General features: G+C 41.7%; 2 protein-coding genes across 2 annotated transcripts; one reads left to right on the top strand and one right to left on the bottom strand.

Moving 5' to 3' along the window:
* Window positions 1–1,419: 1,419 nt before the first annotated feature.
* Window positions 1,420–4,000, top strand: kcnmb3 (potassium calcium-activated channel subfamily M regulatory beta subunit 3). The gene is made up of 4 exons (XM_055033591.1): window positions 1,420–1,522; window positions 2,606–2,809; window positions 3,207–3,378; window positions 3,597–4,000. Exons 1-4 carry the CDS (start codon window positions 1,437–1,439, stop codon window positions 3,963–3,965), a joined length of 831 nt encoding a protein of 276 aa, XP_054889566.1. The 5' UTR covers window positions 1,420–1,436; the 3' UTR covers window positions 3,966–4,000.
* Window positions 4,001–7,445: 3,445 nt separating this feature from the next.
* Window positions 7,446–26,723, bottom strand: LOC129362051 (phosphatidylinositol 4,5-bisphosphate 3-kinase catalytic subunit alpha isoform). Its single transcript, XM_055033372.1, has 21 exons — window positions 26,422–26,723; window positions 23,903–24,307; window positions 23,606–23,815; window positions 22,634–22,884; window positions 22,300–22,545; window positions 22,005–22,090; window positions 20,624–20,729; window positions 19,158–19,310; window positions 17,466–17,600; window positions 17,231–17,355; window positions 16,241–16,322; window positions 15,947–16,111; window positions 15,745–15,848; window positions 14,618–14,789; window positions 12,845–12,951; window positions 12,204–12,325; window positions 11,841–11,919; window positions 11,502–11,672; window positions 10,538–10,655; window positions 10,292–10,443; window positions 7,446–10,038 (listed from the first exon to the last, which is right to left on the bottom strand). The coding sequence occupies exons 2-21, from the start codon at window positions 24,252–24,254 to the stop codon at window positions 9,768–9,770; spliced, it is 3,207 nt and encodes a 1,068-aa protein (XP_054889347.1). The 5' UTR covers window positions 24,255–24,307; window positions 26,422–26,723; the 3' UTR covers window positions 7,446–9,767.
* Between the last annotated feature and the right edge of the window lie 1,273 nt (window positions 26,724–27,996).

Here is a 27,996-nt window from a genome sequence, read left to right as displayed (position 1 = left end):
GGCCACTTGATGCCTCACACACAGTGTGTGATGAACGTGTGTGGAGCTGCAGCAGCGGCTGCCATTAGTCAAAGTGTCTCCTTAATAATACTGCTAATACTACTAATAATAGTAGATTATTGTCTTTCCACATCATTAGGGTGTGTGTATCTCATAAAGTACACAGAAGCTTGAAAGTTACAAAATGGACGTTAAAGAGATGATGTTGAAAAATGGAAATCACACCACATAAATGTAACACCCAATGAATAAACAAATGTATAAAATTACAAATAAATTAAAAAGTTAATAGAAATTTAGGTGTTTTTGAAAAAAATTGTATTTATTTATTTTAAACATTTTTGCTGGCCTCCTCGGGGCCCCGGTATCAACATTATCTGGAGCTGCCACTGAACTTTTAAAAATCTGTGTCAAGTCTGTTTTTTTTTTTAATTGTTATTATTACTATTATTATTATTTGCTTTCACATTACAAAATATGTTGTTTTATTTAGCTCAGGTAGATTTAACCAGAAACTGTTGGAAAACAAAAAAATTAAAATGAAAAACTTTCGGCGACCTTCAGAAAGCCTGACGGACTATTGATCAAATCTACTTTCAAATTTATAGGAAACAAAACACAAAGTAATGAGGCGCGCCTCTGGCTGTCTGCATAATACAGTTTATAAAGGAAAAAGCTTAACTGAATTCAATAGTGGGTGAAGCGGGTGAGACGTGGCTGCTGCGTTTTCAGGCCGCCGGGGGCCACTGGGGGCCACTGGGGACCACTGGGGGCCACTGGGGACCGCTGGGGGCCTCGGGCGGCTTTTATTAAACTCAGCCGTCAACAGGTTAATACCTCCACCTGCTTTTCAGCAATTTATAAATAATATCAGAGAGCCTGATTGTTTGAGTGACACATATGAACGAGCTCAGCTTCCTGCACTGCAGCCGGTGTATCCAGGTGACCTGAGGTGCTTCAGCAGATCAGAGGGATTAAGATGAGGACTCACCTGCTCAGGTGAGTTTTTTTGGTTTTTATTACTTTTTATCTTGCTTGAAAGCTTTGAATCTGTCTAAAAAGAAAGACAAGAGCAAGCTCAGCCTTTTCATGGCAAACAGCTCCAGCAGAGTGTCACAGGCCGAGTGAGAGCCTATTAACGTGCCACCTGCCTTACCTGTACCGGTTTCTATAGAAACACATGAGGGTGGAAGATTTTGCGCTCACCTTTGAGCTTTGGTAAACAACAGCAAGTTCCCTGGTGAACTGACTGGAACCCGGTGCATTAATCCCCCTGGCTGCCTGCTGGAAGACATGAGATGATCTTTCAGGGCACAGGAAGGACATTTGACTTTCAGATACAGAGAGAGGGAGGAAGAAAATAAATCAAATACAGGCTTGTTAGGAGGACACAGGTACCGGCGGGCCGAGGGAGGCGGCTCCAGATAGAACCGGGCATGTTCTTGAACACGGCTTCTCCCCGGAGGTCGTTTAGCATCCCCATTAACATCAACCTGCCTGGCGCTCGCAGGCGGCGGACACGGTAAGAGCAAATGATCGACTGGGCTGGAGGAAACACAGCTGGGAGTTCATTACGGCTGGAAAACACTCGGAAATGCAAGCAGAAGCTTCACCGAGTAAACTGCTGGCCGACGTTGGGGGACGGTGCGAAAGCAGCGACACGGGCGGCTCGAGTCTGCATCGAGTGAAGATGCTTCACACTGCGACTTGTTTATTCCACATCTACACTTGGATGTCGGCTGCAGTCCGGAGAGGCGGTCCGTTGCCCTCGGACTGGCTAAATAGAACTGCTTCAGAGCCTCGAGGGTTACGTGACCTTTCAGAGAAAGATGACATGTTTTTTTCTGGGAAATGTCCACCACAGTTTTATTCCTAATTTTAAAGTAGAGGGAAAACATTCTTCTAAAAGAAGATGGCTATATTGCCTCATATTCCCCACCTACTAACAACAGATATGCATGAATAAAAATGACAAAAATTCAATAAACAGACAGATTATTCAATTTAGCACTAAATTATACGTCATTAAATTATTAAATATGTCAACATACCATGAAATGATAAAACTGCAATTAAATAATCAAATGTCCCATAAAATAATTAGATCTACCTTTTCAGATAATAAATTGAAATCATAAAAATGTATTTTTAAAGAAATCCTTTGCTCAAGAATCTAAATGATTTCACCGTGTTCATTCATTTCACGGCTCCTGTGAAATAATTTATTCCGTCAAACTCGGTGGGCGGATCGAATCCAGTGAAACTCGGTGATTTGTTCTGCTCTGTTTTTGTGTTCAAACTTTTGGTTTTTGGTGCAAGATTTTGCTACTGAAATAACAAACTCATATATTTTAAAGTTTTCTGTACATATTTACACAAAAAGAAAAACTGAAATGTCAGAGTTGAAGCAGATGATTTTGGTGTTTAACACTCAGATTCTTTGTTTGCTTCAAAGAATCTGAAGCAAAACATCTTTTACAGCATAAATCAATACACACCATAAAATCTGAGGTTGAGTGTCATTAAGTCTGATTTATGTCCTTGTGTGTGTGCGTGTGTGTGTGTGTGTGGTGCGTGCGTGCGTGCGTGTGTGTGTGAGACACAGGGAGATCCAGCACACATCGGCGACACAGGAGCAGGAGAAGAGCCAAAGAGGAGACGGCGGCGGCCCCCACGGGGCCCGGAGTCAGATGCCTACGTCTAGTGTGGGAGAAGAACGAGCCATCCTGTTGGGCTTCACCATGATGGCTTTCTCTGTGCTCATGTTCTTTGTGGTCGGCATCACCACGGTGAAGCCTTACATCGACAGGTGTGCTGGCGTTCACGTCCAGGCTGTCAGTGGGGCTGAGACGTTGCATCGTATTTAACCTGCGTTGCTCGCCGGTGGGGTGGGCCGCTCCGGAATGGGTCTTTGCTCTGCTCTTCTGCTGGAGTAAAAAAACGAGGCTCTACAATAGGTACCATGTATCGAGCCGTTTACTATACCTCCTTTGGCAGAACACAGGGAAAGGAGGAAAGACCTCCGTCTAAGATTTGAACCCTGGACGTTGTTGTTGTGAGGTACAAGTGCTAACAACTGAACCTCCCGTGGCAGATGTAGCACGACATGGTCCTTAAAAGCACAAACTAAAATACTGGTGATAGTTTACAATGCTAGAGGGCTTTGGTCATTCTTCTCTAAAATGTCCCTGGTGACTGTTCTCCAGTTGCTGGGAGGAGGCCAGCTGTGTCCTGCCTCAGACTGATATCCTGGAGGAGTGGGTGGACTGCAGAGGGGTCGGCACGGTGCCCTGCCTCACTGTGACCGTCAGCGTCACCGGCTCCAACCAGTCGGCCTTTCTCCAGTTTGACGAGGATTCGGTCTTCCTTCCAAACAAGGTACATGTTTTTTAATCTTTCTAAATTTCCCGGGTCTCCTGACATCACATGTGACTCTGCACTAAAGCTTACTGAGATCATAATGGCCAAAGGCGGTTGTGCTGGTTCTGATGGGACGGATGCGAAATTAAAGACCTGAAGTCCAGGAATCGATAACACATCCGTTTTAGCAGATCCTGAGGCAACAAGCGACTTGGATTGTTTTTCTTCTATTCCAGTGTTTCTATCTCCCCAAGTGCCAAATGGACAGAAAAGGGCTTCAGGACGAAGTGCAGAAAGTAAAGAAGTGGGTGGACGGCCAGCTGAAGAACAGCTCCACGTGTTTCAGTGACCAGAAGGGCCACCCCAACCATGTCATCATGAACAGGAAGTACACCCTGCAGAGGGCGCTGTTCGGACTGCTGTGGCCCTGTCTGATGCTGGGTGGCGGATCGTTATTGGTGGGACTTGTGAAGCTGACGCAGTGCTTGGCCCGTCTGTCCACTGATCTGAGAAGTTATTCCAGAGGAGGAAGGCAGACTTTGAGATACCCTCAGGGCAAAATGTACAGACTCCTCCGGAGGTCAAGCATGCAATCTACCTTGTGACTTATGGTGGAACACAAACCGGTTGGATTTGAGGAAGTGAGATATTTTGGGGTCTTTGAGATCAGAAAAAAAAGGTTAAAAGTACCACTTGACTGGTCAAAACATCAAGAGAGTTTACAGTTTAAAGGAGCTGGTTATTGAGCAGGTCATGCCTAATCTGATAAGATCAAAATCTTACGGTGGTTATTAAATCTCACTTCAAGTTTGAGCCAATGATGGTAAAGTAATAGAAAAAAAAAAATCTAAATATGCTTTACCAGTGATACTGGTAATATCACTGGTAAATCTCATAAATCGGCAATAAGACACTATGTTAGTATACTGCAAAAACACAGTGTACATATTAACCATGTTAACATATTAGGCTAGCCTGGCGCCTGCTGCTTTACAGTAATGCTACTTGTTGTTCATCAGATGCCTATTTAGTACCTTAAGACTCATCTGTGCTGCTGCTTTAGTTTCAACACAAAGACAGTCCATGTAAAATAGATCAAGACTTTTGTTTGCACTTTCTCTTCCGTAACTCCAGCAAATTACTCAAACTTTCTCACAGAGTGCATGCTGGGCCGTATGCCTGGCCGAGGCTTTTCAACAGAAATCAGGAATATCTATGATAAATGGTTTTCACGGTGTAATCTGTGATCATAGGTGCAATTTTAGCAGATAGATTAAACTACTATCATCTATTCTGGCCGCTGGGGAAAAAAAACCTTACAGGATCACAAAAACATACACTTTTGTAAAGATATATACCTCAGCCTTAACATATAAATATGGGTGACTATAAAAGGAAGAGAAAATAGTATTTCTATTCAGGTCACAGTTACAGATTCAGTTATCCTGATAATTACATGCAGTAGAATCCAGGTAATTATATTATTTCTATACTAGCACACTGTAAAAACACAATCTTACCAAGCAATGTTGGCCTAGTTTCTAGGACAAATATCCTAGCAATATGTTGAAATAAGTCAAAACTAACATACAAGTAACTTTTCAGAAAGATCAGCAAGCTTGTTTTAAGTTACAAATTTCTTCACTTTGATGAAAAAGTACTAATTCAATTGGCTGATTATTAAACAAGGCATCTTTCCCATGTTATAAGTGAAATAATCTCCCAGTGGAACCAATATGTTTTCATCAATATTAAGGGACTTAAAACAAGCTACTTATAAGTTAGCTTTGTCTTATTTGAAGATGTTTGCATCAAAAACTAGATCAAAAACACATGGAAAGATCTTTTTGCACTGTATATTGTTAGTTCATAAAAAAAACTAAATTGTTTAAAATGTTTGTCCTGTATTTTTTTTTTTATCATCATAACTAACTGAAGTCAAATCCCCTAATTATTCAATGGCGACGTTTAAAAATAAAACGTATCGGTATAAAACGTATCGGTATCGGCGATACTGGCCTTGTGCTCACTCCGTATCGGATCAAAAAAACATTTCCAGTACCACACACCGTTAGTATTAGTTAATCTCAGAAATAAATATACATTAAAAAACATTTTTATGTTTATCTGTCTGTTCATGAAATGATCCATTAACTTTACCCCATAACGAGCGTCATGAGTCCATCCGATAAGCTGAATGGCTGCGACTGAAGAGGAGCAGATGTGGTTCGGTGGCGGTGAGGAACACTTCAAGACGATACGAGTGTCTCCTCCCCAGGAGGCCGCAAGAATCACTTTGGCTCCCTGGCAGAGCTCGCCCAACACTTGTACCAGGAACGGCTTGAGTGGATCTGCTACTCACACCCACTTGTAGTGAATGATGCGACAAGAAGCTACTTCCGCCTCCAGAAAAACATCAAGTACAGACAGAAAATCAGCAAGTAGAAGAAGGAGAGGGGGAAAAAAAAGAGCAATCCCATGAGTCCTGTGCTGTGCCAACGCTGAAGAATCCTGGTACGATGTGTAGGGTTGCTTCTCATCCAAGGCTGTGCGCCTCCTTCAAGCTCAGTCCAAGAACACTGCCATGAATAAAGAGCTGGATGGAAACGTCCTCCGGGAGCAAACCAGCATGTTGGAGCAGAACGTCACACAGAAGGAGAAGAGGCTCACTTGAAATATCTGAACACGACTGATGATTGGTTTAAATAAATAAAAAACCATGGTGGAGAAACAAACTGGGATCAGCTCCAAACAATGAGGCATCATGGAACGTCACTGCAAAAATAAAATAAATTTTTTTCTGAATTATTTAAAAAAAACATTTTTTTATCAGCTTAGCTTTCAACGACACAAACGTCTTTTCACAACTGTCTAGATGTTTTAGAGCAAAAGTCCTGAGGCTCAGTCTACTGAAAATCATTTTCAATATTTAAAAGTTGATCTGCAGATTGGAGGGAGAATTCATATACATGTCTGAAGTTAAATCACACCAAACAGAATTACCAAAATAATTTGTTGGCTGTAATTCGAGAGCAGATTTGGAATCTGAAAGCAGGATTTTGTGTCCTTTGTTCTCAGTTTTTCACTTTTGCTTGCATTTTCAGTTTGAAAGCTGGAATTAGTGTCCTGCGTAAAACTTGAATTTCTCTGGAAAATTTGAGAGCACAATGAATATTTGAAAGAGCAGAAGTTCTGAGCACAAACAGAAAAACACAAAGTCCCGCTTTCAAAATGAAAATGTAAGCACAACTATTAAAGGTTTTGAGAGCAAAAGACATAAAATCCCACTTTCAGACAGAAAATGTGTGCTCTTGAATTATGGCAGAAAAATTTCCCGAAAGATGAAGAAATGTATGTAAAAAGTTACAAATAAATCTCTGACATTGTCTCTCATTTTTGTGGCAGTTGTTTTAATAAATGTTTTGTAATCCTCACCGATGTAAAACAGGAGGAATTTGGTCCAATTTCACTTCAGTGAAAAAAAGTATTTTTATTTGGTTTATGTAAGCTTCGGCTTTCAACTGTAACTCACTTCTAATCCGAGTTGTAATGAAACCATTTTGTAAATTCTTGTCGATTCTTAAAACGCGCAAATTGAATTTCGGAGCAAAATCTAAAGAGGGAAACATGCTTTTTTTGTTTTTTCTTTTTTATTCAACAGCACAATAAATGAATGTATAGTTTCTTAACAGACATGGTCATATGAGGATGCATGAAACGAGTAATCCGAAGCTCTACGGGTTCTAGACGAGTGAGTATAGGAGAAACCCAAAAACTGCTCTGCTTTAAAACATGCAACGTATGGTTCTTCAGAAAACGTTTTGTGCTTAGAGTTCCACTTCAGGGGCAGGAGAAGACGATGGTACATGAGAACTTGTCTGTCGGTCACTCCGTCCTCACTACTAATGGAGGAAGGCAGCTGGACTTGAGAGGAGACTGGATAAGGTAACACACCGCTGCCCCTCTTTTTTGTTTGTTTGTTTCTTTTCATTTAGCGGTTACATACATGAGTTTGTCTACATTTCAAAAATACAAAAATATATATTACCTCTGTAGTTATTCAAGGAAAGCATTTGCACATGTAATAGCGTCTTGTTACCTTCATTCGGACTGTACCTCACACGAGTAACGAGATCGTTTCTGTACATGAAATTCAAGTAAATGACGTCAGACGAGAAAGGGGGGCAGGAGTTCATGTCTGGGGAGTTCATGTCTGGGGAGTTCATGCGTGAACGACGTGGAGGCGACAGGATGGAGTCGTTTAGAGGGAGAGGGGCTTCGGGATCGCGCTTCGCCGTGATGGGGTTTGGCTTCCTGAGCAGCAGAAAAGGCCAAGAGGACATCATGTTGGAGACGAGGAGCTTCCTAAAAGCGTGGAGACCGACTGATCCACCGGGGGAAAAGGAAATGAAAGGTATGCAAGTAAGACATGGGCTGGTATCAGGTCGCCACGGTAATTAATTGGCTAGAGCACTCAGGCAAAAATGCAGGTTTCCTGAGTAATCCTGGTCATTTTTAAAATCTTTTAAAAATACCTTTTAAGTCATTCAAAGGATTTCAAACCTGCCTTATCTGACTTTTATTAAACATTTTTGATAAAAATGTCTTTATGTCCTGACAAATATGTCAGAAAATAATGTAGAAAAAACTGTGGTCATAGTGTCATCTGCAGAAATAACCAACCAGAGTCAGGAGGAGCATCTTAAGGATGTCAATCACACTCATGGACACGCTGCTCACACCGTTCCCCCTTGCTTGCTGCTACCCTACGGCGAGTTAGCATGGCCACCTGTGACGGTGAATAGTTTTCTGTAGCAGGAAGTTGTTTTTCCACCATTAGCACAGCTAGCCTACATGAGGGAGATCGACAACACCATGGCCCTTCTCCTGGCTCTCATTGGTCGTCTGCATTCCTGCAGTAGGACCACCTGGAGAAGACAGGAGCTTCATTTGTTTCAGATTATCTGTCTCATATTACACTGTTGCGACATAGTGACATGTTTTTAAAACATGTTGCAACTTTAACACTAACATTTCTGTAACCTGTTTTTGGGAGTGGTGCCTAAACTCCACCCATGCCTACTTGAAAGCATCAGAGAATGCCACCTTTCTTTCTAAATCGGCAGATGAAGACACAGAACGAGGCACAATAACGCACTTGGCTTTGGCGAAGAGGACGAGAGAAACAAAAAGGGGCGGGGTTCCAAAGCGTTTCCTCCACAGAGTTGGTTCTGCTGGGAGGAAGCAGGAGTAACTTTAGTGTTCCGGGGAAACGGTTTCGCTTCTTCTACTACCCCCCCAGAGGCGAGCCGTCTGTCCGTCCTTCACCGTCACGGTTCTGAGTATCCTTCGGGAGCTTTTGTTCATTTTTTTAGTGTACAGTACATGTTAGAGCCACAACTTGCATAGTGGAACAGAACATCAAGCTGAAGGAACATTACACACACTTTTACGTTTTCTTCCTCCTATGTTTCAACGCTGGACAAAAAAAGAAAAAGAGACTCTGATTGGAGCTGGGTGATGCTCTGCTTTAGCTCTGCTGAGTGGGTGCGACGGTAATACTGACAGACAAAACAAATACTGCAGAGATCAGTGCTATGTGTACACACAAAACATGGAATAGTAGTGACTGGTTTTTTTAGGCTGATTAAAATAAGACTGCTCTGTAGTGGGGTTTTGAACACATACACACACAAACACACACATATATATATATGTATATATATTTATATATACATTTATATATATATGGTACTTTGGCTCAGTAGAAAATATTCTGTTACATAGAAATATGTGCACCAAATGCATATAAGCAAAGAGATATAGTGCTGTAGAAAACTCAGTTACGCTGCGCGCTCGCCGACGAGTTGCGGGTTCAGTCTCATAGTGTGCTGCAGAACACGTGAAATCTTTCAGACCACAGATCGTTGAGTGTTGTTGATGGTTCCTCCGCGTCGTAAACCAAAAGGCGTTCTGTCCTTTATCGGGGTCGGGGGTCATCTTCATCGAAACAAGGTAGTAGAAAACGGTTCAGTCAGGTCGTCTTCAGGGAAAGCTCCGGCTGATGGTTGGAGATGTACGGGAAGGAATAAAAAGTAAGAAAATATTCTTTTGTGTCTGCATGTGTACAAATATATATATAGATATATATCTATATATATATAGATCAGCGCCGTTCAGGTCCTCTCCGCTCATTCTGTTCGTATGAGAAATGTCACAGTTGTTTCTCAAAGTCATTATTTAGGGGAAAGAATATCTTGACTTGGATTAATAGACGCTTTTAGGCGTTTTGTCTTCAATGCAGGCTTTTTTGTTGCTTTTTTCTTTTAAGCATCTTTGTTTTTGTCGTCTAGCTCGGCGGCATTAACCAGACCTTCACGTGGTTTCGGGAAGGAAACGGAGTCCTCTCAGTTCATGGCGTGCTGGCGGATGGTGTGGAAGATCCAGTCCATCTTGGTGGTCCAGCCGCCGTGATGGGCGTCGTTCATCTGCTTCATGAAGTAGTCGAGCGCCTCCTGCTCGGACTTGTCCAGGGCCAGGGTCTTCCTGATGTAGGCGATGTCGTCGAACGACTGCAGCTCTGGCATGCCGGAGCCCAGCATCATGGAGAACAGGTTGATGAAGAGGTTGGCGTGCTGCCGGATGGCCAGGTAGGCCTTGTAGCACATCTCCTGGAACCTGAGAGGGATGGTCAGCGGGGTGGGGAGGAGTCACAATGAGCAATGAAACAATTAATCGCACAGTAAACGAGAATCACTTTTGTCTCCAGTAGATAAACGTTCTCAGAATTAAAAGCTGGACTTTTCATTATTGTTTCAGTTTGATATTCTGCTGCTGGAAAAAAGGCTAAATGTGATTTTCATCTTTCCCAGAGCTGCCGATAAATTTCCCCATGTCTGCGTCCCAGATCGTTCCACTCCAGCAGTCTCACCTTTCGAACTCTCTGGTTTTTGTACACTCCTGCGTTCCTTTGCTGATGACGATCAAGAAGTCCTGCGTGAGAACAAACGGGACCCGCTCTCTCTTGTACCCGAACTTCTTCTTTTTGTGGTCGAGGAAATGGCCGAAGTCTATGTGGAACAGCTGCGAACGCACAGCAGAAACGTTTGATTATTTAAAAAAAAAAAAAAAAGGAAAAGGGAGTTTTTGAGAACGAGTCAAGCAGAGGTCTTCCCACCTGTCCGTCATCTTTCACCATGATGTTGCTGTTGTGTCTGTCTCCAATGCCGAGGATGAAGGTGGCCACGCAGTAGCCGGCACACGACCGGGTGAACAGATCGATTGCCTGGTCGTACCTAATGGAGGACAAAAATAACAACAGCACAGAAATCATTGTTCAATCCAAACTGTTTTGCAAGTTTGAATTTTAGGTGGCAGACCAACACAAAGCAAAGTATTCCTCAGAAACTAAAGGAAAAGTATGGTTTTCAAAATAAAATCCAAAAATAAATAAATAAAATCAAAGTTGTGTCGCATTAGTATTCTGCGAGTTTAACGCTAAGAAAAAAAATTACGAGAAAAAAATTCAGAACATTGTATGAAAAAGTCGTACGAGATTGACGACACAATATTAAGTCGTAATAATGTGAGGGAAAAATAGCCGCACAACAAAAGATCCAATATTATGAGAACAAAGCTGTGACTATTTCTTATTTCCAAAAACTTGCTTTTTATTCAATTGTTACAATTTTTAATATACTTTCCAAAAGATTAAACAGAAAATTTCATAAATCGATAAAATTGATTTTTAATAGCAGAAACATGTGGAAGTGGCTGCTCAGCGGATCAAGTTGTGTCCAAAAGCAAGCACATAGTGAAACATGGTGGTGGCAGCATCATGCTGTGTGGAGGCCTTGGTCTTCAGCTGGAACTAATGGATGGCATACAAGCCAGAGCTACAAGTTAGATCAACACCAGTTTCATGTGTGAAAATGGCCTAGTCAAAGTTTAGACCTAAATCCAATTAAGACTATGTGCTAAATCTTGTTCAGTCAGATGGAAAGTTTGTCTTTCCTTCACAGTCTGATCCACTTCCTGTTGCTCCGTCATAGACAACCAATACATTTGTGTGAAAAAAAAAATTAAAAATTAAAACACAGAGTCTGAATACTTTCTACATATCAAGTTTTTATGCTGCTCACATTTCCCCCTTGTTCTTATCCTTGAGCCACTGGTGCAGAGCGTGGCTGTTGAACTGCAGCGCCCCCTTCAGGCCTCCTTTGCACTGGATCTGCATGATGGTGTGAGAGTTCCTCACCACTTCGATCAACCCCACGCAGTCACCGATAGACAGGCAGCCGTATGGCAACATCCTGAGAGAAAAACACGGAAACGCGGACAGAGATGACGGGCTTGTTCGCAGAACGGGAGGGGCCGACGAATCTGCCAGCATGTAAAATAAATAAATAACTAAATTTAAAAAACGGGACTGAAAGCGTGCGCCTGCATCTCCGGCTGTCATGGGGAAGTGATTGGCCTACCTGAGATCAAGGCCCTGGTTCTGCCAGATGTTCTCCATTATCCTAATGATCTGCAGCGTCAGCATGTCCTGCCTCAGATCTGCGGAAGCACCAAGGTGAACAACTGAATATTAGCCGCTTTGATCAGCAGCTCTGCGCCGCTCTTTGTGGGAGCGGAGCCGTTAAAGTCAGGCCGATCTCACACAAGCTCCAGCCGAGTGTGAATCAGACACGCTTCTAAAAGAGCAGGGGAAATAGATGTGTGCGTGTGTGTGTGTGTGTGTGTGTGTGTGTGTGTGTGTGTGTGTGTGTGCTGTGACACGCCCTGCAGGATTGAACTGGATGCTGCACCGAGTGTGACAGAGAAAGAGAGGCAGAACTCACCGTCTCCATTTTTGAAGATGATCTCGTTGTTCTGGAAGAGAAGTTCGGACATCATGTCCGGGTTTTCCCAGTTCAGCCAAAGAGGTCGCTTCGCCGATGACATCATCCGACATTCCTCCAGGCTGAAACCAAAGCAAAAAGAAAAAAAAGGAATATTTTTCTGTAAAAAAGCAACAAAAAAAAAAAAAAAAACAGCCAGCTTTTCTGAACTCGGTTTCTACTCATGAGTGCTGCAGCTCCAAGCAGTTGGTTCATTATGTCCCCAAATAACATAAATAATTACTTTAGAAATCGATTCTTCTGACAATTAATCAGATAAAATACTTGCTCATTCTGCAGATTTTTCATTTGACCACTTAGCCTTATTTTATACAACAATAAAAATACATTAAAAGGGCAAAAATATTTACATTTCTATTTCAAATAAGAAAAACATTTTATTGCCCAACATGTAATCACATAGGATTCCTTTAGTGAGTGCTTCATCATTTGAAGTAAAAGGTGGATCCGATTAATCAGATCAGTTGATCAATTGGATTAATCACGATTAATCCAATTGACCTCCATTAATCCGATGAATGGTTTCTGCCCTCGACTGCAGACTGGTGTGCTGTTTTGCTGTGAGAGGTCAGAGGGCGTACCGGAGGTTTCCCAGCTGATGTGCTGGGTTGAGCGGAGAGGTAAAGCTTTGTAGTGCATCCATGTAGTCAGGCCTCTTCATCTGCTCGACCAGAAACTTCATTTGGACCTTTTAGGAGATGAAAGAGAAATCAGCCACTTCCATAACTCTGATGTAAACACTGCACCTCAAACTCATCTGCAACATTCACCGTTTATGACACTGTGATTTTTTGGGGGTGATTTTTTTTTTGTATGAGAATGCACCCCCTGGTGGTCATATGTGAGGATTACAGCCATAGTGTTGATTGCAGGATTTTGATCTACAAATAATTTAAAATGTAACTACAGTTGACAGTTTCATGAAGCCAAAAATCTGAGTTTGGCAGCTGATCTGCATTCAGATTTATTTCACAAATAAAAGAGAGCGTTGCACACATCCTCTCCTGCTCCTCAGCTCCACTTGGCTGGAACACAATCAGGACAATTCGCTTTGGCAGCCGCAGTTTGGACACAAGTAAGCACAGAAAGCAGAACGGTGTCAGAGACACAGACATCCTCATTACAAGAGCCAACTTTCACAAAAACATCTGAGCAAAAGTGGAGGTGAGCCTAAACACTGGAACAGCAGCTTTTCAGGTTTATCGATCTCTAAACACATGCTGCTTGTGCTCCGGTGCATCTTGTGTGCGTTTTTTCACTTCGTGTCGCATTTTACGACCGACTGAACTTACAGTACGAAAAATATGATATGTTACTTTAACAGTGGAATAATTGTTATCCATTTTAAGTTAAAACAATTAGATTAGGGTCGGTCAATATGCTGCGGATATATTATGACTTCGAGATCATATTGCAAAGAACTGAAGAATTTGTTGAGCAATTTATTTTTCGATTTCCAAACCAAAGTTCTAGTTCATAAACTAGCGGAGCTACTGGTCCAGATTTATAAAATACTGTGGCCGTCGTTTCTGTGTTAAAAAATATAAAAATGATATTCATGTCTGTGAAAAGTCTCTGTGTCCGTATTGTAGGTTTCAGTATTTTGTCCTCTGTTTATTTGATAAGAGTATTAATGATTAACAACAAATTTGAAAATATGATTAAGTCCTATTTAGTAATACAAATGACACTTCTTTATGTGACTGGTGTCCTAAAGAAGCTCATAATAAATGGGAATGTTTTTCAAGCCCTGTATTTACTGTAATTACTGTGGCATGCAGTCAGAGCCATTATAAAAATAAAATAAGTCACTTTTATCGTTATCGCAATAGCACCATAAAATATTGTGATAAAACTTTCAGTCCATGTGTCCAAAGCCAAGTCTCAGAACAGCAAAAACTCAAACTGCAGCAAAAATGCTAAACGTCAGAGTTGGAAGCACCGACGAGAAAGATGGAGAGAAAGCAGACATATAATGCACTTAATATTGCAATATTTGACAATATTGGTGCATGATTGTTTTATGTCATCATGCAGTCCAAAAATCTAATCGCGTCATACATTCTTGTTTTATATTTTAGTGTGAACAGCGTGAAAACCTGGTATTACACCCGCCTAGCCTTGAGTGGAGTGAGGAATATTCAATGTTGAATATTCAACGAATATTCAATATGCTAAAGTCTGCACGAATTTAATAATATTTATTGTTCCCATTCAAGACCTGTCTACCCTCCAGTTGGCGGAGATCTAAAACTCTGGTGGCATCCACGTCACCGGATCGGTCCAGATGTTGCGGCGGTTGAACCCGCACCCAGCGTGGATGAAAGGGAAGCAGCTGCCAGCTGTCGGGTTACCTTCTGCGCCTCGTCTTTTTTCTCCTGCTTGAGCAGGTCGGTGAGATTGATGAGCTTCTCCATGGCCTCCACCTGCCGGCTCAGGTGCTTCAGATACATGCCGCACGCCCGGCAGTACGACTCCAGCAGGAGGCCGAAGCGCTGGCTCACCGTCTTGTTGTGCATCTCTGATCTTCACACACACAAAAAAAAGAAAAAGAAAAAAAAGAAGGAATTTTTAGGAGGTTAGGAGATGATGCCGTCATGTTCAACATGGAGATTATGGACAGATGATTTGGAAAACTGCCTTCGTATTATTTTAAAAAAAAAACACATTTTGTCCAAATGTTTGGGCCCCAGATCCAAAAACTGGCAAATTTTAACTAGAGGACGATATGGACTTAAAGTTTCATAATGATATTTTGTGATATGATTGTGATAATGATAAAAATGACAGACAATTTTTAACAGGAATTTATCATGGCAGCAATAAATCAAAATTCCTATCATGACAAGAAATTTATCACAATAAATTGTAAATGATACGGTTAACAATACAAAATGAATTAAGAATGCAAAAACGAGTTATTGCAATTATTTTTGTTTTACCTGCGCTGAACAATAAACAAAAGTTTTATGAAATTTGTGTATCAAAAAATCTGAAACATAAAAAGGGATTCAGACTGTCGTTTTATTCTTAGAAAAACAAACGATTTCCACATTTTTTTGGTTCGCTGTTTGATGTGTATCTTTTTTTAACCATTATTGTCTTGTGGTCAGGAGGGCTGAACAAAATCATGTTAAGGGTCACACTTTGACGCCCTGGTTTAGCCCTTATTATCGTGACAAACGATAACAATGTCGTTTTGAGACCATTTTCAACTAATATATTGAAAACTGCATAATAATGCAAGTTTACCCTCTCAAAAACTAAAAGTTTGCACAAATCACTCTAAAAGTGGACCTGCAAGACATTTAAAACATCCAAAACATAAACCACAACAACCAAAAACACCAAATGAAGAGAAAATAAAAATCACAGAAAAACAAATGTAATGGATCATAAAGACTGTAAACAAATTACCGCGCTTGTTTCTATTTATTGTGTGATTAATTGTTCACTTGCTTCCAGACAGAAATCAACTCACTTTAAATGCCAGAAGAAGAAGTGTCCTATCCTCTGATTGGTCAAAGCCTTTTTCAGCAGGAAGCGTGCGAGCGGGTTGTCCAGGTACTGCTCGTACTTCAGAACCTGGACACAGATAACGTGGGAAAACAACTTCAGCATCCTGCTCCTCGGCTTTGTGACGGCGATGCGGCGGGAAACCGGTTCTCCTCAGCCTGACTCACCTGGACCAGCTGGATGAGGTACTGCGACAGTTTGTCGTCGGTTAGGTATTTCTCAAGGCACTTCACGGCGAACTCTCGGATCATGGGGTCGGGGAAGTTGCAGTCCAGCAACTCCATGGCTTGTTCTGGCTTAATGGCAGGCCAGTCTTTGAGAAGGCAATACATCTGGAATTACAAAGACATTAAAAAGGTTTAAACTCAGCCTGTCTGAAACGTCTCCAGTCGGTCGGGTCTGTCCGCGGGACATCGGGACAAGGACATCGGGTCTGTCCGCGTGTGAGAATATCCACTCGCCTGCGCGACCTCGTCTCTGGAGTTCCACTTCACAGCCAGGAGGATCTTGGGAAGGATATCTGGGATGTTGATGCAGTAATGTCTGGAATAAAAGCAGGTTTGAGGCTCGTCACACATGTGCAAGTGTTTTCTATCACTTAAAATAAATAAATAAAAGAGATTGTGGTTAGTTTCCAAATTTTAAGATTCAGATATTAGCCAGCTCTTACAACCATAAATACGTTTTGTTTTTTTTTTCACACACAAGTTAAAAACTGTCTAATTCTATCAAAAAGGAATGGCAACTAAACTCACATGAATAAATTTGTTCATGCGGTCGTCATTATAAAACACGACCTGACACGATCGTCTAACCACTTCCTGTTGCCGCCTCCTTCCTGCTTTGTCTGGTTGTTGGTCATGTGATTTGTGCGATGCGAACAGTGTTTCCATTACAGTTTTGAGAAATAAACCAATTTTGATACCACCTCCTCCTAGCGGCAAAAGTTGTTAAAGGCAAAGGTTTTTTCAAAATTGCTGTCTTTCTATTTAGCAAATTTATTTGCAAAAATATCAAATTATATTGTCAATGAAAACGAATGGAAGTTGACAATAGCAGGTAACTTGACAAGGACATGGGGTGGAAGTACTAATATAAAATCAAACTATTTCTTTCCATGTAGAAAGAGATTACATAAATGTGATATCAGGCATTGGCCATAAATATGTTCATATCAGTTGTCAATGTCAGGCCAAATGTTCAAATGGGTGCTGCTAACATTTCCCATGATGAACAGAACGGGGTTTTCCAGCAGAATCTAATGCCTGAGGTCCAACTCCCTCAATGTGGCGTTCTGAATGAACAGCTGCCATGTTTCACTGAAAAACGCCTTTAGAATCGTACTGAAAATGGTTGCACATTTCCACACCAAAGACCACTGGTCACAGAAGAAAACTGGTTACCAGCCGATTTCTAACGTTTCAACGTAGAGCACAGACAGATCGACGTACCTGTGACTCCACAGAAAGTCCTTCTCCTGCTCAGTGATCTCAGACAGAGGGTCCCGGTTACACACTTGGCGCAGCTGCTCATTATCGGTCTCAGTCAGGGGCTTGTCCCGTGCCAGCCTGTTGCTCTGCGGAAACCAGATGTCAAACACTTTAATACCCCAAACTCCTTCACCAACACGCTGACTCTTCAGTACGGCCCTGCGTTTGCCAGCTTCTCCTGACGTTATTATCTTACCAAGCCGGGGTGTGAGTAATTAAAGCCGAGCTCCCGGGAAATGTTCCAGTTGGCGTGATCCTCGATCATGCTCATGTCGGGGAACTTGACCGGGCAGCTGAAGTGGTCGAACTCCAGCTCTAAGCAAGGGGTTTCCTGTGTGAGGGAGGACGAAGGGGCTCGATCAGGGAGTTCACTACAGCCAGGCAGGTGTCTGTGTCAACGGGTTACTCACTAAAGGGCAGCATTATGTGTTTTCCAGCCACATCATTTAATTTTATAGCACAATCAAGTAACTATGTTTCCTCAAGTTGTTATAAAAATGCTGTATACACTGTGTTCCAAATTATTATGCAAGTGATATTTTCTCAGATTTTCTCAAATGGTCAATGCAAATAGTGGTCAGTATAATTTTCAAGTCATGAACTTTTAATAATAAGTATAAATAACATTTTACTGAACAAAGCTCCCAATGAGAACAGTATTTTTCTTTTTTTTTAACATAAAACTCAAAATGCACTGTTCCAATTATTATGCACAGCAGATTTTCAAAACATGTCATGGATGATAAAGAACTGCGAATGGTCATTCTTTGAATGTGCAGCATAAAGTGGTCACTTGTACTAAAATCAAGCTATTTCAATCCAAAACATCTTAACAGACCGAGTTACATGTTAACATAGGACACCTTCTTTTGTATCACCTGCACAATTCTTACATCCATTGAACTTGTGAGTTTGTGGAAAGTTTCTGCTTGAATTTCTTTGCAGGATGTCAGAATATCTTCCCAGAGCTGCTGTTTTGAAATGAACTGCATTGAAACCTGTGGCCTGCTTAATAATGTGGAACATCCTTCTAAAGTAGATTTCCTTTAATTGAGCACACCAGAGAAACCAATCAATCCAGTTCTTTAAAATTAATTATAGTGATTCAAAGAGCCCTGACACACAATATCATCTATAAATTTAATAGCACAACAAAAAAATGTATCGTTATGAAACTTTAATCTAATTTACATAATAATTTGGAACACGGTGTATATCAAATATAACTCCAAAAAAATGGGACTTTCTTATTTAATGCCTTGAAATTGGGCAACTGTCTCTTTAAGAAGCCCCTGTTCTTTCTCCTTCAGGAAATAACATGATTCCTCTATTAAACCTTTAACTACATTTTTACCAGCGATGCACTGAGAAGTAGCTCTTATAATCAGCTGAGCAGGTGCTCAGTTCCACCAAGTGTTTGCTAATTGCTGCTGGCTAGTCTGAAGGAGCCGAGGAATCTGTAATGCAGAAGCTCTGAAGCTCGGAAACTGCAACTCAGATGAGGAGCTTCTTTCTGAAAGGCAGGGTTAGGTCCACCAAGATGTTTTCCACAGCTATGTGGTTGCTATAGGAGATTAAACAATTAAACAAATATCAAGCCAACACCGCAGGTATGTTTTTGATGAGGGAATAATATCACAACATGATGTAAAGCTAAAAAAGGTCAATTTTACATAACACTGCCCCTTTAAGGCCAGTTTTGAAAGACATCCTTCCCCCCCATCGTATGAAATCCAGTCATCAGGCTCAAATGTAAGCAGCCGACACGTCATAAAAGACATGAAAAGATCACATTTATGCACATCCTTTCTGTTTCTTTCAAAACAGAAATAAGGTCAGAATTACAACTGTATCAACAGGCCAAAGAGCCATATCACTCAGTGCTCACCTTGTTGGGGTTGGAGCCTGTGACACCGATGGGGTTGAGCAGATCCTCCAGGCCGTGAGGGACAGGCCACAGGTTGAGAGCCATCTTCCCCGCTACCAGCGTGTGTGTGTAGTCAAACAGGTTGATGTTGCCCCAGGCCAGGGGACAATGCTCCTGCAGGAAAACGCAGATGACGAGATAAGTAGGAAAATGTTTCCAAATGGCTCTGGCTTGGGGCTACAGAGCACAATCCCTGTTTTAACATTCAAACATTAAAACATTTCTCCTTTCATTGGCTTCTGATTGGAGCGTGATGGTCGGCTCTGAGGAGGAACAGATGTTAAACGTATAGAGCCTTTTGTCAAAACGTGTGTCTGAATGAAAAACAGGCCAGCGAAACAGAGAACGGTTGTTATGTGTTGCTTTCGAACGTCCTGACAGTAATTTATTGCAGTGAGACGTGGAGGAAAAATGGAGAGCTGCAGATAACTGGCAGCGTATCTTTAGCTCCTTTCATTCTGCTGTGGAAAACTACAGCCCATCCAAAAACAAAGGCCTGTCTGAGCTGCTCCTTAAATTATGGAAAATCAATTCATGTATTTGACTCTTCTTGTTTTCATCTAAAGAGGTTTACCCAGAACATAAATCCATATTTTATCTTTTCAAATTCCTTTTATAGACTAATATATATTAATTCACTTCAGACATGCAGATATCTTTGCAAAAAACATTCATTTTTCTTGAACATTATATTAAATCCCAATCGCAAACGTACTTGCATTTTCTTGGCATTTTATTGCATGTAGCAGGCCAACAAAAAATAGTGAAGGATGTTTAGTGGAAGGAAAAAATGTCAACTGGCTTCAGATTGGCATTTAGAAGACAATATCCCAACCTGTACGACATCTGAAACAGTTTAATGGCCTCTCTGAATCTGTGCAGCCCTCCTACACATGCAGCCGGCACTACGACAGAGTGGTTTAGATCGAAGCATATTCCGGTATTAGAATGGCCTAGTCAAAGTACAGATTTAAATGTGGTTCAAAATCTATGGCAGCACATGAAAGCTGATGTTTACACAAATTCTCTGTGAATTCAGGACAAATTTCATATTTATTTTGCAAAGTTCTTTGTTGAATTCCCTTTTGTTGCGAGTCAAAATTTTAACCTCTAAAGGAGAGAACCGACTCCGGCAGTTGAATGCATGCCATGTTTTCAGATTTTTACTTCTTAAAAATGTTTAATTTCCTTAAAAAAAATTATTTTTACTCCACTTAAACTATTCCTCAATCACATTAAGGCCCAATAAAATGGTTAACTGGTAAACAGATTAAGTTTATTTAGACCACATTCAGCCAGCGGCTCAAGCAGACACGCACACATTCAGATCCATATTCTAGAACAATTGCTAACAACAATTCTTCGATCAAATCATTCATGACTGAGAAACCCTTAGGGTCAAAGTTTCTGTGTGTTTCTCTGCTGACCTCCTTAGCTCCCTTCCTTCCTTTGACGGAGCAGATGGAGAGGCAGAGTCGAGCGGCTCTGGGAATTTCTGTGACGTACATGTCGTAGGTCAGCCACTCGTTCCACCTGAAATCAAAAGGAAACGTTCCCTCAAAATCTACGATCCAAGCTCTACTTGCCATTCACAGCCGCGATGCCGCGGTAGAACAACTCCGCTAACGAAATGAGACGTGGAGATGGAGGTAACTTTAACTTAGTGCAGTGCGCCACAGAAAAGGAAAGATAACGCAGAGAAACATTGAAAAATATCTCAAAATTTCTCATATTGTTTATTTTTTTACTCTCTGTGTTGGCTATGTTACAGAAAGCCCCGTTGCCATAGTAACTGACAGACAATAGCTCCCCGTATGCATCATGACTCTAAACCAAAAAAACATGCAAACATTCCCCTCTCAAAAATCTTCAGTCCGTTACACTTTTATTTTTCATGCTTGATGTGTATTTTGCGATGATTAATTAGTGATTGTCTGAACACTGCTGTTGTTGATTAGCTAATTTAAACACTGATGATGTGTCATAGAGTTGCCGTTCAGGTTGACTTTTTCTTTCAACTGAACCAAAACACAGAGTTCTACAGCACATCTACATGTTAAAGTTGTCAAAGTCAAGCTAGCATAACTGACCTACTTCCTTCTCCATTGCTATATTTCTTAATTAAAACCTTTTCCTGACTTATGAAACGTGATACCTTTACACTTTGTAAAACAATAGCTGTTTTTAATGTTGTAGCATCTCTCTTTTATATATATTGATTTAGGATGTTTTGTTGACAACTTGGCAGCTAAAGCCAATGGTAGTCATCTTGGACACGCAGTTTTTTTCCCCTCCAGCAGGGAACTGGGTGGTGGGATCTTGTGCGTATGACATCACGTTGCGAGGTCTATGTAATTGTGCAAATGGAATTACAAATATAAATTTGCTTATTGGAAATATGCCAATTAAAAAAAAATATTTAAATCACAGTTTTGATAAAAAAAGTATTTGTGTTAGGATAGGGTGGTTTTTCAGCCATATCAAAAATAGCCTATTTCGTTGAACTATGATTGAATCGCAAGTCGTAATCAATAACAAGAGGTTACTACTTGCAGAAAAGACCCAAGAACACGACAGGAAGTAGTTGGTATTGGCGTGGCTTGTTTTTTAATGAGCAAATTTAGTCAAGTGGGATTTAAATTGCGTCTCTTTATTTAATAAAAGCGCCACAATTGTGAATTTGTGTTTTACTGACATTCGCGGAACATTTGACAAAGTTTTGTGCACGTTTGTAATGGAAACGTAGCTAACGCCGAAGCATGTCGCACAATCCCAGAACATAAAATGCTCTCGTTTACGCCTCCTCACCTGGGATTAGAGCAGGGAACGCGCTGAGTGTTGACGTTGTCACACAGCTGCTCCCCACCATGGTAGATGCCAGTCCTGACGTAGATCTACAGAAGGAAACGAGAGAAATTTGAAGCAGGTAATAAACTAACAAAAACCACAGAAACCAGAAGTTTACATACACTACATAAAAAGACAGATGCCCTCTTTTTTTCCCCTCGCTATCTGACATGAAACTTTCTCCCATTTTAGCCTCATTGGGATTACCAAAAATGTTTTCTGTTTGCTAAAAGAAGAGACAGATCAGCAACTCCACCTTGTCTATGTCTCTGATGTTTACATTGACGTAGGTAGCGCAGAGAATCCTGATCCTCAGGGTCCCGTTGATTGTCCAGAGACACTTGGTGGCCGTCTCGCCGTTCATGTAGGGCGTCGCCGTGGAGATCCGCCTGGCGTACGACGGCATGGTGAAGTTCTCCATGGGCAGCTGGGTATACAGGCTCTCTTTGGACATCAGCATCAGGTTGGGCATCCTTCCCAGCATGATGCAGCTGCGGATGTACTGTAGAGCACAGCAACAGGTGAAATGAAGCGAATTCAAAGTTCCCACTCAGCCGTAAATGAGTGCTGAAAAGCGCAGAGCGGGGTACCTTGTACTGACTGAGGGGGTATTTCTCCAGGAGGTACTCGTCGCAGCCGCAGACTTTGAGGATGTACTTCCCCTGGTACTCCTGGACGCACATCTTCAGCTGCTCCTGAGTGAGCAGCATGCTGCGCGTCTTCTTCCGGATGGCTTCGGCGATCACCTGCTCAGGCACGCAGTCGTGGTTGATCTTCAGGGTGTACTTCTGCTTGTCGTTGCTGGGAGAAACTATGACCCAGATCACCACGATAATCTGGCCTGAAGGACAGAAAAGAAAAAAAAAACACAGCAGAAGCTGTTTGGTAAAACAGAAATCTCCACAGTTTTTTTTTTATTTGTTATATTCTAGCTTTTTTAAAACAATGAGGGTTTATCTATTTTCCAGACACATAATACATAACTATGTTACCTTCAGTTGCTATGGAAATGCCACACATATCGCATATGACTTAAAAGAAATCTGACTTTGCATCTAATCCCTTGAAATCCAGAGTACATTGACAGCAAGTTAGAAGGAATGTAAGACCTGTGCTTGATGCATTTCTGCCCAACTTACATTTATAATGAATTTACAACATTTTAAGGCTTTAAATGTTAAATTTCAGACTGGCTCTGCGAGGCGGGAGTCCAGCTCCAAGACAGAGATGTGGGTAAATAGGTGGTGCTTTGTATGAATCAGCGCTAATGCACCCCTGAATAGTTGTCATGGGAGATTCCAGGATTCCTCAAACATGCGTGAATGTAAGGCCAAAATCCAGGAATGTTTTTATGATAAGGGAATAACAACATAACAACATATAAACCTCAAAAAATAGAGTTTGCATAAGAATGGCCCTAAGGAAAATCATAGAAGACAAAAACTGACATTAAAAGGCCAAAGGTTTACAAAATTAATGAAACGACGAAGGACACTGGACGCAAAGTGTGCCGATGTGATTATTTCTCCTGGATGCAGTGACCGCTCGGTGGAGCGCCTCACCTTTATCTAGCTTATTGTAGATGTGCCTGGGAAGCTCTGCGGACGATTCCACGTTAGGCGGGTAGACGTACAACGCCCTGCTGTGGCAGCCGTTATTGTCTCTGAGGTCCACAGCTTCTTTGCAAACATTTAAAATATTCCTTCTGAAGTCCTGTACTTCGGAGTCCTTCACCAAATCAAACTCGCATATGGGCATCCCGATGGCGAAGCCTGCAGATAAACGGAGAACAGATCGCAATCACGTACTTGTTCAACGGCCGCGTGCTGCGCACCCCGGCAGTGCTGACGGGAGCCCACCTATTTCTCTGTTGAGGATTTTCTCCTCTCTGTTGCCCACTGGCTCAATAACCTTGAGGAAAGCCTGGAAGAGCCTGAGATCGCACAGCCTCCTGGTCTCGTCATAAAACTCCTCGCGCTCGGCCTCCTGCGTGACGCTGACGAAGATGTAGGAGCTCTCCTCCTGCAGCAGATGGTAGAGGGGATACTTCCTGGCTTCCTTGAAGAGCTCGTGCTTGACCGTAATGAGCGTAGCCTCCCGGAGGCACTCCAACGTGAGGATCATGCCGTTTGGCAGCAGGCAGTCCACTAGGATGCTGGGGGGCATCAAGTGCATCCCCCATAGTTCTCCGGAAGAGGGCCGGGGAGGCATGGCGGTCCCGGTGAATCCTGTCCGGCGATTTCCAGATGAGAGCTATCAGCTGACTGTGAGGCAAGAAAAAAAAAAAAAGACAATTATGTAAGAAGTCACAGAGCGATGGCTGACCTTTTAAACAAGCTAAACCTTGTAGATGTGGGCAGGAATCAAACAGTATTTTGTTTTTTACCCATTACTTTCGTTGAACCATTGTGAGTGTGCTGCATAGAATGATACAGAAGTCTTACATCAGAATGTAAAAGATTTAGGGCCAGGATTTTAATTAATTATGTAAATAATCTTTTTTTTTTTTTTAGCATACAAAAGTCCCAAGCCGGAACCTTTGGATGGTGGATGTGTTACAGCAAAATGTTCTGTTTGACTCGGCTCTTTCTGAAAGGAAAATGTTGGATTTAGAAACGTTGGCAACTTTTTGGGAGACTTCAGAGCTCAGATGAGTATCTTTCATTCTGCAGGGAATACAAACAAAGCTGTTGTTGTTTTGGTTCAGTACGGCTGAAAGCGCCTAATTCATGTTACGATGCTAAAATGCCCCCCTCTTTATTCATGTCATGTTTGTTTTGAGATAATCCTGTTTAACTGTTTAACACAAACAGCCATTACATTTTTCTTTTTAACTTTCGGAAAGGTGCTGTGATGCGTAACCTAGGGCAACAAAAGATTGTTTTTACAACTGGGAGCAGCTGATTAGCATCTGAAAAGCTCAAATAATACCTGAACTATGATCCCAAATCCCAGAGGAGTTGAAAAGGAAACGTTACAAATGCAGAGAGAGAAGCAGGAAATTGAAAACTTCCCTTCCATCAATCATTAAAGAGGAGCAGCAAAAGCCAACCAGGCGGATTAGCGTAGCTGGCTAACAACTGCAGGTGTCATCCATGACATGTTACTGTGGAATATCAGCTCTGCTGAGCTGTTAGCGTGTCATGAAAGTCACGAGGAAGCCATGCAGCAACAGTCTTTAGTCAGAGGCCCTTTCAGATTTGTTGCGAGACCGACTGTTACTGGAAAACCTCCCTGTGTGCAGCTTCACCAGCCAAAAACGACTCTGAAGTTGTCATTCAGTCATTTACTTTCCGTTTGGGATTATTAAAAGTATTGTTGAATTGAACTGAATTCTCACACACAAACGTGAGGAAAATGTACATTTTAATTATTTTCAAGAAAGAAAGAAAAACATTTGCTAAAACTATTTTATAGAGTCTGCAGTTCTGGAGATGAGAGATTGGCCACAAACTTTGCGATTGGTGGATCTCTAATCCCATCTATGACATAAAGGATTCTGTTAATCTATGGAGGATATGGAAGATTAGAGCTATAATCTCAAACTAAACGGTATTCTGATGTTCTGGACTTTTATTCATTTTTGCCCTGAAAGCTACGAATGTCGCGGTCGGAGGAGGTCATGTGACTTTATTTACAGACTTACAAAACTTCATAATAAATACAGCTTACATGACGTCGCACATCTGCGTTAATTTTGTCCATTTGATGCGAGTTGTTTTTTTTTTAATTAAGCAAAAAAGTTATGAATCCCATAAAATATCCCACACGGGTTTATCAAACGCTTCAAAGCTGCTTTATTGCCCATCGATGATCTAGAGAGCGCCCCTTCTGCTAATCGAAACGATAAAGTAATACAGATTTTGTTTCACCCAATTCAGCTGGGAGCAGATGACCGAACCCTGCCGATAACAAACCACCGAGATGTTTGGCGTTTCTAAAACAGAACACAGAACGTCCATGTGTGTTTAGGCAGAATCTTCCGATCAGTGGCCAGAAAAGCGGGTTGAAGGGACTTCAAGCAGCATGTAAACAAACTCGGTGGCTCCTGAAAGCTCAGCTGCATGCTGCTGGCCAGAGGCTAACACAACACGGCTGCGGTCAGGCTTTGGCAGCCGGACGAAACGCTTCCCCCGACCTCTGCCGTTTTGTCTGAACGTCGGCTGGGTGTTGTTTCTCGGGGAGCTCGATGACCAGACTAGCCAGGCTCCCTATAAGCAGATCAATGTCATTGGCGATATGACAGCCTCGCCTCACACAGGAGCTAATTTTAGTCTAACGTTAATATTTTTTGATGTGCGCGAGCTCAAACGTGGCTGGGTGTGTGGGACTTCACGGCGAGAGCGACCAAAGCGAAGGAGAAACGAGGTAACAGTACCTGAGTTGGACTGCAAACTCAAACCGGTTAGCCGCGAAGCTAGTCAGCCAGCACCGTCATTAGCTGCGGCTAGCCCAGTTAATCCCATCCGTGCCCACTCGGGAAGTCTCACGGAGCGACGTTAATGTTACCCTCTGTCCATGTAGACGATAACCGTGGAGCAGAAAGCCCCGCTCCTAGCTGCCGGCGATGTCAGCAGCATGTTGGAGCGATATTAATTGATCATACTTCGTACTGTTCGCCATTGTGCTCTCCTGAAAACAAACTGTTCTGTTTCATAGCGCGCTATCGCCACACAGCTAGCCTGGATCGATGGGAATTTAGGCTCCTGTTTGGAGATCCGGACCGTTTGGCTCAACTGCGCTCGAAGAGTCGACCCGTTCAGGATCAAATTTATGCACCGTGATTTGGCTTTAGAAATAAAATAGGACACATTGGATACATTCCAGGCTGGTTTTTTAGAGACTGTGAAGGAAAGTGAATTAAACAAACAAACAAACAATTCCTTTCACCATTTTATCGTTTTGCTTGCAGAAAAATAAAGGACTAACAAAAAAAGAATAAGTGGTTTAAAAAGATAACTAAATTCTTCCTAATTAAATTATTAATTTAATTAGAGTTCTGAACCAACCAAAACCAAAAACACAATTGAGCCTCTAAATAAGTTTGATCACTTATGATTTTCATATAGAGTATGTCTGCTTTGTGCATCTATGGAAACTTTTGCCTGTTATTCTTTACCAAGCAACTCGATCTCTGTCAAAACACATGGCAATCAACGAACATTCAAAAGATTCCCATTTGAATTTAGGTTTGGACTTTAATTAGGCCAATTTCACTCAATAATAAGCCTTGATATGTAGAATTTCTGATCTAAAGAAAGGAAAAATAGATCTAATGAATACCACAGGTATGTTTCAGTGTTATTGTGTAGTGGAAATTCAATGCAAAGCCGTTGAATTTTGCATTGAAATTGGACACTTTCTATCAAGACGATGCCTGATTATTGTTCCTGATTTATTCTGGCCTGTGACTGAGAGCATTTTAGTTTAGTTATCAGATCACCCCCTCGCTGTCCAACAGCTTCTGCCGTTCAGACATGTGAACCAGGACAAAGACCCAGTTTGGTCATGAGTGGAAAATCACAGTCTTGCAGCTGGAGCAGATGTTCCTCATGGGATGATGAGACAGGGGAAATAAACTCATTCACCCCTGGTGTTTTGTTTTATTTAGGGGGGGGTTTGACAAAGGACAACACAAACGACATATTTAAATAAATGTCAGCAAAAAATGAGACAAGCATAAAAGTATGTTGCAGCATACAGACTTATGCAAGGCCCAAAGCAAACCGACTCCTCCCTGAACCATGTGAGGAAACATGGTTTTAAAGGGCAGTACGATGTAAAATTGACCTTTTTGAGCTTTTCATCATATTACAAAGTTATTCCCTCATCTAAAACATACTTGGAGTTTTGTATTGATGTTTGAGAAATTCTTCAATCTCCATGGGAACCATTCAGCTGACAAAAAAAAGAACAAACAATGACAAAAACGCCTGGGTGGGCCTAGCCCCGC

Source organism: Poeciliopsis prolifica, unplaced genomic scaffold (assembly GCF_027474105.1).
Source record: "Poeciliopsis prolifica strain line A6 unplaced genomic scaffold, Auburn_PproV2 SCAFFOLD008, whole genome shotgun sequence".
NCBI classification, from domain to species: Eukaryota; Metazoa; Chordata; class Actinopteri; order Cyprinodontiformes; family Poeciliidae; genus Poeciliopsis; species Poeciliopsis prolifica.
The sequence above is the reverse complement of the archived record's forward strand: the minus strand, read 5'-3'. Positions and strand labels throughout refer to the sequence as shown.